The sequence below is a fragment of the Buceros rhinoceros genome, unplaced genomic scaffold (genome assembly GCF_000710305.1).
Source record: "Buceros rhinoceros silvestris isolate BGI_N320 unplaced genomic scaffold, ASM71030v1 scaffold118, whole genome shotgun sequence".
Classification (NCBI taxonomy): Eukaryota; Metazoa; Chordata; class Aves; order Bucerotiformes; family Bucerotidae; genus Buceros; species Buceros rhinoceros.
Genome location: NW_010427211.1, coordinates 74938 through 93963, shown reverse-complemented (window position 1 = coordinate 93963; position 19026 = coordinate 74938). Strand labels below are relative to the sequence as shown.

General features: G+C 36.7%; 1 protein-coding gene across 1 annotated transcript in view; it reads right to left on the bottom strand.

Moving 5' to 3' along the window:
• LOC104498398 (unconventional myosin-XVI-like) overlaps positions 1 to 19026 on the bottom strand; it is a gene marked incomplete at both ends in the record, with an annotated part of 142132 nt that overhangs the window by 49200 nt on the left and 73906 nt on the right. Inside the window, 4 exons of the mRNA XM_010141772.1 lie at positions 3658 to 3799; positions 4476 to 4547; positions 5323 to 5440; positions 8772 to 8883. Of these exons, the coding sequence (XP_010140074.1) occupies positions 3658 to 3799; positions 4476 to 4547; positions 5323 to 5440; positions 8772 to 8883 (444 nt within the window). The remainder of the gene's footprint in view (positions 1 to 3657; positions 3800 to 4475; positions 4548 to 5322; positions 5441 to 8771; positions 8884 to 19026) is intronic.

Here is a 19026-nt window from a genome sequence, read left to right as displayed (position 1 = left end):
ACCCAGATGTGAGTGATACAGATAGAGACAGAGTTAGGTGTTTTGTATTATTTGATGGTTTTAAAGATTTCCCTGCCTCCGAATATAGAGATAATTCTCATTATGCTGTGGATTTATATTCTGAACAGGAAATCTCTTTCTGTTCTTCCTGCACTTCCAGCAGCCTTCTACTGGGTTCAGTAATAGATAAATAAATGTTTTAGTTTATGTTCTGATTTCATTCTTAAGCTGGGAAGATTTCTATTTCAGAATATCTCATTTTATAAATCAGATTAGGTGTATTAAGAAGTTTGTAAATGAGACTCCTGAGATCTTTCTTTTGTCCAAATAAGTGTTGCCACTGCTGCTCTCTGGAAATATTTGAATTTTGCTGGGAAGAAGATTACACAGTCAGAATACACAAGCTTTAGGAAAATACCTGTTTGTAAATAATCTGTATGCTCTGTTTGAAGCAGAAATCTCCTATGATTAACCTGGTGATACAGACAGAGGGTATAACTGAATGCCAGCTTTCTTGGCTCATCTGTAATACTGCTGGCATATTGGCATTAGCCCCATCTTCAGGCCACGTAAGAGAGAAACTCTTCACTAACTAGTTGATAAAACATCACACTTTGTACTTACCAACAAGCAGGGAAAACAATATCAAGATTTTCTCAAGCACATATACCTATGTACCTTGCTTTCCATCAGAAATGAGGAACAGTATTTCACAAGAGTTCACAGGCATTCTTAAATCCCCATAACTGTAAAGTCCTCTTGCAGAATGAGCCAGGGGTTCTTAAACCATCATCTTAAGACATTTTATTACTAATATTTCGATGGCTAGATTCAACTTTGCCAATGTGCAATCAAGTACCTTGAAATGCCACATTTAGGCAACCTTGAATGCTCTAGTCTCTTTTTTCTACAAAACTAAAAAATCAGCATGCTTATTTGAATGCAAGTAGAACAGTAGTAAACTTAGAAGAGTTAAGTCTTGGGAAGAAGTTCACGTAAATGACTTTTATAATAATAAAATCAGTAGAATAGGAAATCATTATACTAATGACTAAATATAAATATTAATAATTTTAAAAAAATAATCATAAGCACCTGTGAGAAATTTTAATAGCTTTCTTCTAATCCCATTCTAGAGGCCAATTACAGAAAAAGTTTCTCCCCAGTGAATTTCTTCGAAACAATATCAAGATGAATAAAGTAATAAACCTCAAAGTACCTTACAACCAGTCCAAACTAGCATCCATGGTTATGATTTAGTTCTAACTAGACGAAATCATAAGTAACTTTTATGAATGAGAACAACATTTCTGAAGGTGTACTATCTCACTTAACTCTGTCATTAAAACTCTTCCTTTATATTTATTGGATAGTATTATAAAGTAATGAGTCTGCTGGATTCTGGAAGCACTTTTATATTCTATACTTCACACCTCTAGAGCTTGGTCTTTGCACCTTTTCATAGAATTGTCTCCCCTTCCCTTAGATATAATGGCAATCATTACTTTTATTCTGCCTGAAATCAGTCACAAGCTATTTCATAGTAAATATAAATCATTATTAATGACCAACCTCAAGTAGCTTCACCATAGAAGTTAAACCCAGGTAACTAGCTTCCTCAAAAATACCAAGATCAAATATTTCTCTTAAAGTTACTAAGTCAATAAATCTGGTTTTATTGCTTCATAAATTCTCACTTAAAGAAGGTGGAAGTACAGTTAAGCTACTTCACAACAAAACAAGAGAACTGAGTTAGAAACCTTATTCCAAGTTTATGATGAAGGCGTCATCCCATCTGATAAAGTACTAACTCTTAAGTTTCTGACTGGAGAATGAAGTGTGGCTGGAAATGTATCAGCATTATTTAATCACGTTAGTTAAAGTCTTCGGTGGATCTTTAAGCAGAGTTTTATTGAAACTCCACCGAACTGGACTATATGCTGCTACTTGATCAAACTGATCAGATGTATATGAAGTAAGTCTGAACCAGAAATCACAGATTCATTGAATGTCTTGCATTAACTCAACTTGCATCTTGAACTGTGCTATGCCTTGATTTACTGCTACAGGTTATACAATATGATTAGGCTGGACTAAAAAATATCACCTGGGAGTGGGGGAGGAATTTTCTTGTCTTAGGATGGCTAACTCAAACGTGGCTGAAATATCCATTAAGGACAGTCAAATTCATTTTCACTTAAAACAAGCTTATTTAGCTTCAAGATTGAAAAGGGTCTTGAGGCTGAATTTGGCCTGCTAAAATTTAGTATGTCAGCACTGCTGGTCAGCTTCCTTTAGCCAGGCTTAATGAAGAACTCTCCTTCTTCGAGTACAGGTATAATATAAAACTACTGCAAATTCCTGAGAACATCAAACAGCTGCCCTGTTCTAGCTAGGACTTAAAACATCACAAGTTAACACACAGGTAGAAATAGTTTCACTGAGAAGTATTTCCACAAGGTCAAAGTCACCTCAGAGATATATGACTTCACTAAAAGGAGACCACAGGTAAACAATATACAAAAAGCTTTGACTTTCATTATTTGAAGATCCTATGACACCTAGAAATTGCAAGTTTATATTACCGAACAACAGATACACAACACCCTATTCTGAAAGGCTGTGAGATATCAAATTTCAAAATTGCAAAATTACACATTGAAAAATTATTTCAAACAATTTTATTAGATTTTTAATATACTGCTTCTAGATTTCTTCCTCAACAACCATTATGAATGAGCTCACTGTAATTAGGAATAGCTGAGCTGGATTGTTGTCTGTCATAGACACGCGCTGAGATAAGTCAATGTTCCGTAAATCCCAGGAATGAATGGGTAAGAATTTAACGTGACCACACGTCACTGTCCTCCCTTATTACAAACACAGTATTTCAAATTAGGAAATGGATTGGAAAGCTCCTGTAGCTTGGTTGTTCAGGTGCCTGTAATTGTGAGGGGGTGTACAACTGGAAACAGACAAGTAAAACCATTCTGTGTAACTGGCAAAATTTCCTTTGCCTCCAGCAGGAAGCCACGCGCTCTGGTGGTATATATAGCGATGGAAAGCTTTTAAGCTCAGAAAGTTACTTTGGCATGGTAGCATTTTCTCTTAGCTATGCCTATAGATGAGAAATGTGATTTATTACTAATTGGTCTACAAATAGGATAGGAATAAAAATAAGGTTGTGGTATCTTCAAACTCTAAAGGAGGGCATCTGATAAATATTTGTCTTAGAACATTTAATTCACTGAAGTTTAAACATTCATTTTGAGGTCTTTGAACAAATTTCTGGTTTTAATACCCTGTGCTAAGGTTATAATTTTGGGAAGAGAACAAGTATATTCCACAATAAAAACATACCAAGGAGATTTTTGCCTCTTGAAAGACAGCTCATTCTCTATCGTCAACACTTAAAAGGCTACTAACTCTACCCACCAATCTAGATTACTGCATAAACTATTACATCCCCCTACACAAGAAAATAAATAAACTGGTATGTTACCAAGGAGATGACTTGAAGAACGATCAGTGATTTAATGATCCAGGCATCACTGTCATGCTGTCACAAAATTCTTTAAATGATGGAATTTTGTTCTTTTATGGTCCTGGATTTGAACACATAATGGCACACCTAATAGGTTGTAACGGCATGCCTACCTGCCAGTCTCATCTTGATTTTGAAGGTAGCAGTTGATTGTGTTGACTAAAAAGCTAAATAAACGACCGTATAGAGATTTTGCCAAGAGATCCCGGTAAAATTCTGCAATCTCTATAGTGTGCCTCCGTACAATCATGTCTCCTAAGAAAGAAAGCAGAAAATGGAGATGAAATGTTGTATAGCTCGCCTTAAGCAATTTTACTTACAGTAATTTTAGTTACAGTTACTTTTCCTTGCCAAACCTATACATGGTGTCAGGTTTTTTTCTGAAACCTCCAGTGAAAGATGAGAAGACTGTCAACACGCAAGATCTTCAGTTTGGACATACATACCTTTGTACTTTTTTCAGTAGAAAAGAGTATGAGCTCTAGTGGAAGGTTTCCCTGCTCAGGTTAGGAGGCTTGGAACTAGATGGTCTTTAAGGTCCCTTCCAACCCAGATTTTTCTGTGATTGCATGATGAGTACCACACAGAGCTTGCATTTTACTGAAAAGAATTCTTTTAAAAAAAAATTTGTTTTCTTCAGGACATTCCTGTTGTTCTTAGTATTAATATTTAATGTTATCTTGATACACTTTTGTAAGATTAATCAAGTCAGTCTCAGACTGTGAAAATGATTTGCTCCACATTACAAAGACATTTCTTATTCAGTGTCCCAGTATGACTTATTGCATGGCAGACAATCCTAAATATTATCAGAGAGAAATTTTACAAGAAATAAGAAACAGAAATTTTTCTGCTTTTAAAATTCTCAAATCAGAAGGATCAAAATGCCACCAGATCTGATCTATGAGAATGTAAGCTGGTAAAAGGTTACCTTTAAAATACTGAACATCAGTTGTTAAGGCTGAAGCAAGCTCATCTGGTGAAACTTGTAGCATCCCTGCCACTGAAATGAAAAGAGAATTTAAAGGAAGTCTGATTTGTGCTCTAGTGCATATTTTATTTTTTATAACAGATTTTCTCATGTAGATGCTATTTTTGAAAAGTGAAAGAACCCACACATTAAAGAAAAGAGTGCTGTCATAGGAGTAATCAAAATTAATGAACACATAAGATCGGATTACAATAATCAGCACTTTGTGAAGTTTGAATGTATCTGTCTATTACTTTACAGCTTTCTTTCCCCTTTAAAGATTACTCAGGACTTTCCCCATGGCTTGGCAGACTTTCTCGGTATTAGGGTTAAGGTATGCTACTTATCGACATTCTGTATCCTTAAGCCACTTTGAGGAGATTTGTTAGTGACCAAGAGGGCAAACTTCAAAGCGTGGAAACAAGAGACCCTTTTAAGACATAGATTTTGAATGTAAGGAATTCAATTCAATGTAAATTGTGCAGATGTTGACAAGCAAGTGCAAGAGCTTTTTAAAAGAAGACCACACAAAAAAGTGCACTGTACAATTTCTTTTGGCAGATGATAACATTAAAGACACCATTGAATTAGATAATTTGCAATACAGGCATTTTATTTCAACCCATAAGAAAATTCTAGTTTATAAAACATCCAAGTCAATTGGACACTGTCTTCCCACAGTAACATGAATTTTCAGAAGTCGTTTTTCTTGTCTCCCTGGAATTGTGTTTCCATCTGCTGGTCGATCAGCGCAATTGTCCTGCTGTGGGACCAGGCAGGCAATGTTCCAAGGTCACGTCCTACTGACCTTGTTCCAGTAGCTGCAGGTCTGACACGAATGCTGTCTCAGCGTCTGTCAGAGCCGTAAAGCGAATGTCTCCAAGATGCAGTATTGCTGAGAGAATTACAAACAGGTTCTCCACCTCCTGCACATTTTATGCAGAATTAAACATAAAGAAGAGATCTGTTGGGCACACCAGTGAAATGAAATGCTTTATAAAAATACAAATTCTATTAGTTTGTGTCATTGGCATTAGCTAAATTAAAAAGTGTTCATGTGTGAACTATTAACAGGAAATTTGGATTTAGAAATGAAATTGGAACCTATAAACCAAGATTACCTTTTTTCTTTTGTTTTAATGTAAATCATATTATCTGCTGAGTTAAGACAGTTTTTCTGAATGTGATAAAAATTACTGAAATATCTCTAATGAATACACTATTTCTGCAAGAAATAAATGTATCTTCTCCATAGAGAATTTCCATCAAGACAATTGCTGTATCTGGGAGTAGCAAGGTTTGTTTTTTCCTCAGCCAACTGCCTTTATAAACAAAATTTCTAGCTCTAAATTGTAACAGGTTCCTGGTAGTGAAAATTTAGTTAAGGTCTGAAAGAAACAAAAGCAACATCCCTTACCTGTATACTTTCCCCCCATGATTGCATGTGAAGTTCTATGCCTCTCAGGCTGTGAAGCAATTATCTTTAGGTCTAGATTTTTCCTGGCCTCATTTTTACCACAGCAAGAAGAGAACTAATTTGTGTGTTTGTTTGTTTAATGTTTTTAAATTCAAGAAAAAAAAAAAAAATCCATGAAATATGAGCCAAAAATGCTAAGACATTGAAAATATTGTGTACGTTTATGTGTTTTTTAAGGTCAGTTATATAACAATGGTGCTCCTTTAAAATTATAAAATAGGAAACCTGATATCAACTATAGCATTACATGGCATTATGCACAGCAAAGTCAATTGATAATTCTTGAAATATTTTTGAAAAATAATATTTGAAACCTGATTCTACTGAAACAGTAGAAGTGACAGTGAGAAGTCTCACTTACTGGAATTTGCAGAATAAGATTTAAAAATTCACTACAAATTAAATACATAGCCAATACACCCCCTTTATTCTTAGGTGACTCCAATGAATTCAGAACACACTGAAACAAAGATTGGATAACTCTTCATCAGCTTTCAAAAGCAATAGGTAAAAAAAAAACAACTTTTCTTCTTCTTGTTCCTTTCTCTGATAAATACGCCTATCATCAGAGGACATTCTGGGATATAGACTACAGCGCCTCCAATGCTCTTTAAGCAAGTTTTATTCTCTAACCTACATTTTAAAACAAGACCTTCAGTCTCTTACTGTACGAGACAGATGTAAGGGCAACAGTATATTTTTCTATTACACAGTACCAAAGCTGAAGTTAAAAAGACGCAATATATACAGATGAAGTTAGAGTAAGATGGGTTTTACACAGAACTGTCATGCTAACCTGGCATTCAAAGAACGGTGCTACACCCTGCTTCTTGAGAAGGTCTCTTAGGTGAGTACAGCATATTTCTTGCTTTGTTAGCTTGTTCAGAACTGGTTTGGGGACTACTGTACAGCAGTGAATTGCAGCAGGCTGGATAGCTGGTGCTTTTGGTTAGACCTCAACTTAGTTCACGTTCCAGATTCTCAAACACTTTCTCACTGTGCTCTAAGATGCATGTTCCCTCTACTTTAAAACAATTTAGTAATAAGCATTATCATACTTTGCAAGATACCATCAAAGACTGCTAAGGAATTTGTATGTAGTTCTTCAAAAAGATAATCTACTCTGTCATTCAATGTGGATAAATGGTGAGGGAATAATACATACAGACCTCTCCAGGCACTTCAGAAGAAATGGGTTAAAAATTCAGGAGATATGTTTTATCTACATGTTCTCCTCTAACCTCCAGCATAGGCAATCAGCTCACAGTACTCTGGAGCCTCACAGATTTCTAGCCTTCTAAATGATTATTCTAACACCGCCTGGATATAGAGAAGCCTTGATCATGTTTTACGCTTTTCTGAGAGGCAACTTCTTTTCAAGAACTCTGAGCAAAGTAAAGTGCTGGATCCAAAAGAATACTGTACATAAACTGTTCTCAGACAGTTTCTGCAGGCTTTTAAAATATGATCCATTATGCATTCAGTCATTTATTTACGGGCCACAGAAGAGAAAGGTCGATGGAAGAGCTAGAGAGATCCACCCATCTGTGAACGCTGCGCTAAATGCAGAAATGCCTGGAACTTTTGCTACTGAAGTCTACAGGTGTAGAGCTTGAGCCACTAAGAGTAAGGAATAATTCCGCCAAATATAACCATATGTGTTCAATTTTGTTCATGGCTCCATAAATATTCATGAAAAAAACACCACTCTTCTTCATATTAAAAGATGGCGTATATCACCAAAGAACATTTGTTACTACCTTAACTAGGGTATGTCAAACAACTACCTGACATACCATCACCACAGAAGTCTACCTCACACCTAAATAACAGCTTTACCGGACTCACAATATTTTTTGCCAATAGCCCTTGATCCCTTTTTGTTATAACTGTTGCCCACCTTTCATCTCTTATGATAATCTAGCATACGGTTACATTAACTTTCCCTCCGTTTTTTTTTTTTATCATGTACGGTTAAATAAGTTTTTGCCTTCTCCTAGAACTACTGTTTCTTATGCATCTGTTTTGCAGAAGTGTCCCAGCTACAGTGTGCTAGGTAGCATATGCATATGTAAGAAATATGGAGAGTTTGTAAATATTCTAGGATCCTGAAGGGAATTATACACAGTTTACATGAGTTCTTATTCTCAGTCCTCCATTTCTTCTAATTCCCATCATATCACTGTGCTCCAGAACCTCCTACTGATTAATTTTCAAAATTATCTTCTTGATTAGCTTTATAGAAATAAAGACAAACTTCAGACCTGTCTTCTTGTTGCTTTTGAGGGGTTAAGTCAGCTCTTTCAAGTTACCCAGCTCTAATTTTGACTAAATATGTATTTACTTCTTTTCACATGCTGCTAACAAAGGCGTTTGGAATGTATCTTTCACAAAATTAAAAGGGACAGGGAGATAATCAGAAAGAGGAAAAAATACCTGTGGGTTTTACGAGGTTTTTGTCATACGGGATTTGATTGTTTCTTTTTATCTATGTAATTTAATTGTTCAGAGTATTACACCTCGAAGCTGTTTTGTGAATCTTTAAGAATGAAAAGATTTACATTGTTGGTGCTGTGTCTAATTGAAAGTGATTACAATAATTTCCCTGGAGTGAACTAGTACTGTATATTGTTGCAAGTTCTTAACCAACAGAAAAAAAGAAAGACAGAAAGGCACTTCTTTTCCCAAAAAAGGTTATCCTTGAGAGCTTCTAATGGCCTGTCTTTAAGTAACTAATATGGTGATTTCAGCCACAAATAATATAAGCTTGTGTAACTTACCAGACTGTTGAATCCCATAGCGCCTAGAGCTTGTTTTAGTATGGCTAGTTTCTCCCTGTTTTGAGAGTTGCCTGTTAACATTGTCTCTTCCAGAACGGTCTGGCTTAGATACCTGCACAGAGGAAAAACAGCATATATAGTATTTACAAGGCTGATGCACAATCAAATTTTTGAGGCTATAAGCACTTCTAACCAAAGGTTCATTACAGATTTTTCTCAGCCTTTGGAAGGAACAGTACCAGTGACAGAATTCTCTGTATTTCTTTCCTTAAGCTTTTGCTTAAGACTCTCCCAGCTTTAGCCCTGTAAGTAAGTTAAACTTCAGATTCACTTTATACCACTGACAGTTTTGCCATTCTTGCACTACCAGGGATTCCCCTTCAGAAGGAAGATTTGTAGAGATCCTCTGATAACTCTGACTGCTTTAAATTCCCCTCCTGCTGGCTAGGGAATAGATCAGCTCTTATCTGCCTGATCCCATGATGATCATTTGCTCCCTTAGCAGCTGAATGGATGATAGGTATACTCAGCATCTCTTAGAACAAAGTAGTAACTAAGTACACAGAATAGTAAGTGTACAGCCCTTAAGCTGTACTGCTTTGCACACTGTGAAGCAAAAGGAAATTTTACAAACCTTCTCAAAAATGATTAGGAGAAAGACATTTAGTGCAGCAGATAACTCAGGAAAGAAAAAACAGAACCAGGATAAGAAGCAGTAACATAAAACAGAATAATCAAAAACTATAGCAGAATAGACTATTGAAAAGAGCAGCAATCTAAACTTTACAACGTCTTTTGACTTGTCTTTTTGAACCTCTTGTAATATGTCTATGGTCCAGATTTTTGAAAGTATCCATGTATTGTCATACAGCTGAAATCACTAAGAATGGGGTGTCTGAATATCTTAGGGGATCTGATTTCTAATTACATCATGCTGAGAATGTAAAAAGATGTTTTCTTTTATCACTATCATGAAATTACCATTATCACTAAAATACACATTCATCACACAACCTGCCATCTTCACAAACATCACTCACATTAACAAAAGAATTCCCCACACCTAAATCATAGTAACATCATCACAACGCCAACAAAGGTGGACAATTTACACACACTCCACCCCTCATCACTTCACCACAGTTACAACAACAAAAAATTTGCCACAATTATTCTGCTCTCTAATAATGTTCAGTCTATGATCTGTCACATAAAGATGGGGAACATTACTGGTGTAATTTCTGACAATCCTTGTTCACAATCCTATTCTAATTGCACTATAGAGGAGACGGGATTTCAAAATAAAACACCTATTACCATGGAAACTCTGGCAATGCTCTAGTAAGAGTGGCAGCTTTTCTAAAGGTGGCCTTTTATGTGAACGTGTGTAGCTTTTAGAAACACATGGAAGAATGATTTAGTATTTGCAGTTTTCTAACTGGTAATGAGGTTTATGAGGTATACACGATGAAATGCAGAGCATATTTTTAGCAGATTGATACCAGATATATCAGCGTGGACTTCTCTTGGAATGATAGTGGCATAAGTCACTGCAGGAGGTAGTCAGAGGAAGAACGATGGGGAAAAAAATGTCTGCCTGAGTGCATAAGCACTTTTTGCACCAACAGGAGAACTCTATCAGCAGACATCTCAAGTACAAACAAGCTTCACAACCTTTTGAGAACGTGGGTCTGTAAGCATCACTGCCAGAGCTCTGGACCATATCCTTGAAGTTACTAAAAACATTAATTTAATTAATCAGGTAGATACAAATGATAGTGCATCTGTCAAATTAGGTAGAACAGATGATACAAAGTATATGTCAGCTTCATGGGGGTTTTTTCGGGTTTTTTACATTGCCTGCAGGTTTCAAAATGAGGCTAGAATACATCTCATACTGAGTCTGGCATAGAACCTACTGATATAAAGGTTAATCCAGCAGAAAATTTCCCACTGTTCCAAACTACTGTGTGAACTTATACCAGTTCAGTGTTATGCATCGTGTGTTGGTGGCATTTTTGATCCATAATTAGGAGATTTACAGAGGCAGCTACTCTGCTGTCAAAATATCTTCTTGTTGAATGGTTGAAGGAGTTGGAACCTTATAGATCTTTCTGGAAAAAAAGCCTCCTCACTGGTGTTCTCCCTAAATAACTCTTTGTCTGTTTATTGAGCAGGGAATACTCTTTCCTGACCTGCAAATAGTGCATACTTCTCTTATTCAAGCAACCCCATTTAACCAGTTCTTTTTAGCACAGTGAAAGTGCTAATGGGTATTGTTGTAGCAAAAAGATGCATGAACACAAACGACACCCACCAAAGCAGGCTGTGGCATACCAAAGAGACCAAGATTGTTCACTCTCTTGCAGGAAAGAGCTGAGCTGTGATATGAACCAACATGTGTCAGTTCTTGCCTTCAGCACAAGCACCTCTTGCTGATACAACACGGAGCAAACTGGGGACCAGCCAAACCAGGTGCCTGTGGCTCCACCAACCCACCCATAAAGTGCAGCATCTGCTGGGACATGCCTGTTGAAGAGAATTTTACTTTGCAAGTAGAAATCTCCTGAAGATTTAATCAGAAGATGTGCTGGTGCCCTTGGAAAGGACTGCAGTTGGACATTTTCTAAGGTGCACTTCAATTCAGAATCAGTTTCCCCAGTCTAAAAGCAATTAAATTCTTTTATAACATGTTATGAGGCCTACTCATTTTACAAACTGTTTAAGGAATAATGAAATCTGAAAATTACTTTGAAGATATGCACATTCAACTGTTAGATGTTTATAATACAAAGTATATGCATATTAAGAATGGATTAATTGTATAGAGTACTTGGAACTTGCATATCATGCAACTCCCCCCCACCCCCCCAATACACAGTGTAGTAGGGTGGAGTTATAATACATATTAGCTGTACAAGGAATCACATTTTCCTAATTATTACTAAGTTAATTCTACCTCAGAAACACAGTAACATTTAAGGAGAAATGTAAATGAGGGAGTTTTTGCTTGTAAAACAGTTCCCTGGGACCTCCTCTTTTCTGCCTGAAAGTCCCCGAGGATGAAAAGGGCTTGAGGCACCCTTTGTATTATATTATTATTATCACTTATTTATGCTTAAGAACCAGAATCCAGAACAAATTCTTATTTGTTACATCTTCTACAGAAATAAAGAGGAAAGAGATGAGTCACCGTCTAAAAGTCCTAACAATAATGAAACATTCTTTCATTGCAGATACATCACTATTCCATAAAATGTAAACTTTTTTTCAATATATGTAGCATTCCTCACATTTATAGTGCATTTTTGTCTTTTGACATTCAAGTGGCCTAGATACAATTATATTGCTAGTAATGAAGAGGGATTAAATGGCTTAAGTTGTCCACTGAGAACCTACCATGGAGCTTTTATTTATTATTTTTATGTAGATTTTTGTTACTGTTATTATGTTATAGTCATCATATCTGTGAAAACCTATGCTGTTATTAGAGTATGTTCAATTCTCCCAGAAGATTCCAACAAGGTAGTCTATGTCCAAATGCGAACCAGACCTGGTGACTCCTGAATTTTTTGTTGCTGAAAATGTTATGGAAAGAGGTACTACTACTATGCAAGCCAGAGATGAAGCTCCATAATATCCAGTGCACGCAGCCTGTGCACTAATTGTGGACTCACGTGTCATAGTTTTATTAGCCTTACTAGCATAGATCTGTGTGCAAATTCATTCCACAAATGCACGTTCACATTAGCTTACTTTAGCTTTAGAAAAAGATTCTCAGATTTTGGCTTAAGCTGAGCCTTTTAGTTGAAGGTAGCTGCTCAGACAAATTATATTTATATATCTGGTAAAAATGATGACCCAAACAGCACATGCAGTTCTAATAATTAACTCACTTCTTCTGACTGTCTAACCATTTTTTAAATGCTACCAACTCATCAACTGCATCAGACCAGTTCTCTCGACAGCTTATCAGCACACCAAGATGTTTCAAGGACGTGATCAATGACTGCTTATTTCAAAAAAGAAGAAACTTACTGATCCACAAAAAAGTTCTTTCTTAAGACAATAAACTGATGAATAATTTTAGTATAGTGATTTTCAGTAAAACACAATGCTGCATTAGACAACTTATTGAGAAATGTAAAAGAGACTATCAACATAGCTTTTTCTTTCTGATTTTTCTTCTAACAGTTCTGATTTGCAGCACTGTAGCAATCATCTCATCTATTCTAGTCTCTCAAAGGAAAAAAAACGCTATTTAGAAGAAAAAATCAATGGGTTAATTTTTCAATGTATTTCCTTATCACAATATACAATATTTCAACCTTCATTCAAACAATATCACAGTGCAAATTTTCATTTAGGGCTGTGACTGGAGTGCCCAAGAATATAAACAAGTACTTACTATGACATTCCATTCTCGATGTATTAACTACCCAGATAAGTCAACAATTACCTTACCTGTATCATTCTCATTATAATTGCTACACATCATTATAATTCATATTATTCAAATTATATGTCCAGTAAAGTTCATAATTTGGTACATGTATCTCAAATATGAAGAATAAATACACAGGAACAAATATTGGCTTACCTGAACAACACTGAGTTTTTGTGACAAATGCAGATTTTGAACTTTCTTTCAAAACCCTACTGGTTAAAAACTTTCTTGAAAGTAATATCGTCTGCTTGATTAAGGAAATAACAAGGAACTGAGACTAAAGAGAAAAGTTTTGACTATCAGTTTACTGCTCTGCCAAAAACTCAGCAAAACAGTACTTGATTTGGACTGAATTTAAGTTCATATTTTTTTCTTTTAAACTGTAACCCAATAGTATTTAATATCAAATGAAGTAATCTGCCTTATTCAACATAAAAAAGCTGTATCATTTCATTTTCTTACAAGAAAATGAAAAGAAATAAAAAGTAAGATTCACAAAATTATTACAAAAGGTGCAAGAGTCTTTTTATTCTGTCTTTCCTATTAGAACTTTAACACTTTTATAAATTCTGTGAAGAGAGAGAAATAAACAAAATACGATAATTGGGGGATTTAACTGGAAATAGAGTACCCTTTTTCTGGTTACCGTGTCATAGTCAGCATGACCCACAGAAAAGATCTGGAGCTTCCCCACTCAGTGTGTCAGGCTGTCCATTTCAAAGTGAGTTCAAAGCATCTCGAGCAGGATATTGAACCTTTATGTTTCACATCCCAGGTAAGTGCGTGCTGCAACTTCCCAGTTAGCTCATGCCAAGGCAGAAAAGCTTAGAACAGTCCACTTAGGAAGTTTCACCTTCTTTCTGTGGGAAGCTCAAGTACACCACAGGCTTTTAAAAATAAGTTTTCTTGATATTTTGAAGTACAGTCAAAGCAAAGCAAGAAAATAATATGTTTTGACCCTGGATTTATTCCCCAACCTTGAAAAGCTGCCTCACACTCTGGTCAGAATTCAATATATCTGTACTGTCATCCAAGTCTACAGACTGTGGTTATCAGCATTTCAATGAAGATCTAATCTTGATGTATGACACATAGGAAACCTTTCTGATCCTTAGCAAACAAAGGTTGACAAATAAATGATATTTTGACAACTAAAATCACGAAGTAATTCAAGCTGTATTGTTTGTAGTTGTTAAGTGAGAAAAGACCTTGGTACGCAACTCTGTCCACAGAGATCCCACAGCTTGCCACAGGGACCCTATGGTAACAAGCCCTTCTAAGGATTGTTATAAACCTTGGTGTTTCGCTAACAGCGTAAATAAGGCATAACCAAAACACTATCCCAACACCTAACGGCTTTGCAGTTGTTAAATCTGACACTTGAAATATTCAAGTATTCTATAACAGCCACATTATGCCAGATACCTATATATATTATTGCTCATTTTTGTAAGAAATATCTAGTTCTTTACAGTGGTTCAACTCCTATCTGACAGTGAAGCTGTCTGAGATCAGAAGGTTGCACCCAATTCATCAGTGTCAATGGTTAGGGCTAGGCTGGCCACTTAACAAACGACAGATGCTCTGTATTAACCCCTCTCCCTTCCCAAAGGGGAAAAGAAAGGGAGTGAGGAAGAGAGACTTATGGACTGGAAAAGAAAACTAAAAGTGCTTTAATAAAAATAATAACAATAAAATGAAATCTATATAGAGAGATATAAACAAAACCAATACTGAACTCAACCCCCCTGATGGCAATCATGTCACCATCACCACTGATGCTGCAGGGCAGACACTGGGGAAGGCCCAGGTTGGACTCAGTGGCAGATGGGAACCAGATGCAGGAGCTGGGTTCTGGAACTGGATTCAGACTTGCACGGATTGGGATTGAAGGTAAAAGGGGCAGAGTCCTCCTCAGACACCGGCCACTGAGGAAGAGAGCCTGACGCTTGTGATCCCTCAGCTTTATATCCAATACAACGTCTATGGGATGGAACACCTTGTTGGTCAGTTTAGGGTCACCTGTCCTGTCCTGTCCACTCCTCCCAGCAGTTGTGGCCTCTCACTTACTGCTCCCCCACCGTGGCACACAGGATTTAGCAGTGACCTTGGTCTGCACAGGAGCAAGTATAATCCAGAGCCTTTTTGCACCCCAACCCCTGGCAGTAACTGTAAACATCAAGCATTATCACTTCTAGGAGCAGACACTGTCTGTGAAAATACGCCGTTAACTTCAGACAGTGCCGCCACTTAGAAGAGACTGAACTGGAAAGTAAATTCACTGAACAGTTAGTTCTGTTCTAACTCAAATCAGGAAAATCAGAAATGCCTTTTTGTCAGGAGAGTCAGAGTTGGGTTGCAATTAGAGAAGAAGAGGAAGTGTGATTTTGCCAGATGGACACTTCTTTTAACAGGAATTTCCTGAAGTAAATATATTCTGTCATGAATAGTAAGAGAAGTCTTGGCGGGATTATAGTATTAAGTGGTTCTAAGCTAATATAAAAATTTAGAATAAAGCCCAGTGAAAGAAAAGGGATTTTTGCTTTTAAGTTAGCATCTAGGTTCTTGCTACTCGACTCCTTTCCTGGTAGAGGATGAGTGCTGACATATCCACATTTTGTTGTAAAGCTTTCTGGGCTATAGCTGGCTTGATATAAGGGAAACATAATACAACATTAGTTGTTAGTCTTGAAACTTTATTATAGCTGATAACTCAGTGCAATAAATGTTGTTTGTGTTAATAATGACTTCACTTATCACAGTCAACCTCTTCAGTAAAAAGACTCTGGTTATAGGCAAAAAGCTTAATTTTCTAATTGCTGATACTCAGAACAATTTACCCATTTGAGGTCTTGGAGTACTACTTCTGGGCTGTGCTCAGACTAGAAAGAGAGGACATACCTCTAATACGAAAAGAAAAATACAGAAGCAAGGGACTGAATAAGGTTATTTATTCAAGTGTATTGGTCAGATAAAATGTCAGAGACCAGACGAAAGCACATTTTGTCAAGGAATTAAGCCAAATGTGAATGAGCACTATAAAGATACAATTCAACTTAAAACAACTTTAAAATAAGACAAAGGGATAATTGAATGTACAGATTCCACACGGGTAAAGCTGATTAGGCAGCGGATCATCAAAAAAGCATTACCATGAACTAAATGCGAGTCATATGCTTTGGTATTGCAAAAAAATTAATCATCGTATGTAAGACCCTTATTTACACATGCCAATATTAAAGACATGAAATACTTAGCATGGTAAAGCTTCATCTGGAGTATTCTGTGTGATTTTGGACATCCCATTTCAGGGAAATTGGGATCAGCTAGAGAAAATCTAGAGGTAAACAATAGAAAATGTATCAGAAAAATGACTTAGGGCAAAAGAGTTCAATAAGTGTAGTCTAACAAAGACTAAGAAAGATATTGCAAAGAGGAGAAGTGCTACAGTCCTTTGAGCCCAAAACCATGGATATGGAAATACCACTACTTTACACAGCTGACCTGAGGGACAGAGAAAAATAGCATGAAACAGGTCTTCGAGAAATGAGCTGATTTCAAGGAGATACAAAATGTGAAGGTATCGTTCTCAAACTAAGATACGAAGATAATTTCCACTTTTTGATTTTCATACTGCATTCCTATCATGTTTGCTGAGGACATCAAATTGAGGGGAAGAGCCAATATGCCAGAGGGTAGGGCTGCTCTTTACAAGCTGAAGGAATGGGCCAACAGGAACTTCCATGAAATTCAGCAAAGACAACTGCAAAGTCCTGCAGACAGGAAGGAATAAACCCTTGCAATGACACAGGCTGATGAGCTGGGGAGCCGCTCTGCAGAAAAGACCCTGGAAGCCCTGAGGGCAGTGAGCTGGGCAGGAGCCAGCAATGAGCCCAGGCAGGAGAAATGGCCAGCAGCATCCAAGGCTGCATCACCACGAGCATTGCTAGAGTTGTTTCACCTGCCCTGCACTCCCTGTTAGACCTCATCTATGTATTGCAGCCAGCTTTGTGTGTGCACGCGCACACTCACACAGGCACACACAAATACAAAGAAGACATTACTAAAGTGGGGTGAGATCAGTGGAGGGTCACCTCAGTGGCGGGAGCTGGAGACATGATGTAGGAGGCTTGTTGAGTGAGTGAGGATTGTTAAGCCCAGGAAACAGAAGGCTCCAGAGACAAAAACATTCTTAGATGTTTTCAAGATTTGACTGGACAAAACTCTGAACAACCTCATCTGATCTCACAGCTGGCACTGCTTGGAGCAGGTGGAGAACGAGGGACCTCCTGCAGTCCTGCCAAAATGCATTATCCTATGACGCTATAAATGGAACACATAAAACTTGTTTCTCAAATATGTTTGGGGTATTTTGAACCCCGTATAAAAGCAGTAATTTTGTCCCCCAGAGGAGTGGGAGACCAAGAAAAGGCAGGTTTCCAATTTGCTGGGGACACTACCTTGACCTTAAAACACAAAAACTGAACATGATTCTTAGAGCCATAAGATACCTGAGAACAAATAAGTTTTGTTTAGAAATTTATGTTTTTTAAAATCTGAAGGGATGACAGTATCCTAAAAGCAGCACAGTATTAAATATCAGAGCCCTACCAAAGCATGAGTCAAAATCAGAATAGAATATTTGAGCACTGTAACTCCTCTGATTAGGTCAGCAACCCTTTTCACTAGTTTATCTAGTAATTAAAATAGCACAGCCTTATTATTTTATGAGGAGGAAAATGTCTCCTCACCTTGGAAATAAATATTTGGACATCAGCTTCTAAGTAGTCCTTCTTTTTGAAAATTTTAGAAAAATTTTAAAGAAATCAATTCTAAATTTTAAGAAAAACTGATATGAACAATTTACCACAATGAAATATCCAGATATTTTGATCACCTTCTGTGAAGTAGAAACCAAAGAAAACCTCTTCTAGATTTTTTTTTTTTTTTTTTAGAAAAAACCTCTTCTAGGATTTTTTAAATATCTTTGAAAAAAATGGAGAACTAGTACTATTGGTAAGCAAGAAGATTTCCATCAGTTATTTCAGAAGGAACTGGGGCACAGGGCCAAACTCCTGAAATTTAGGAAGATAACCCCTGTGAGCTGTATCAAAATAATCACCAGAATACGTGCTGTGACCACCACCACCATGTCCAAACTGATTCAACTTAGTTTAATTTTGCATCTAGACAATAAATGGTTTGCACCTTTCACATGAAATTATTCATTCATAAGTCTAGCAGGATAGCTAAAAATAATCCTTTCTTGCACAAAACCACACATAAACCCCACATATCACAAAACTTCTATTCTAGTGGGCTTCCAAGGTAAAGGTATACACTAAATGAGTTTGATTTTACTGTAATTAGATGTAGAGTTCTTTTGCTGTATAAAGCAGGAAAAAAGATAGGACTGAAAGTCACTGTAGAAAATTTGCTCATTCCAAGTATTATCCTGAGGCAGAAAATCAAAAGTTTAAAGATTCAGGAATGATTGAATCATCCTCCTGGTAAGAACTGGGAACATGGATGCAAATGCAGCTAAAGCAGTTTTGGCATTAGCTAATGAATCAGTTAAGTTTCTTTTTCTTTTGTGTAGCTGTTATAACAGATTGTCAAAGAACCTGTCTGTTTGCACAGTAGATCCTGTCTTGATACAAAGAGTTGGACCAGATCTCCACCCTTTCAAACCAGGGGCAAAGGAAAATATTTTCTCAGTGTATATTCCTTTAGTTGGTAAAAGGAAAAAAAAAGAAAAGAAAAAAATGCATGAGAAGAGCTGAATGTCATAACCTGTTCTTTTCTGTG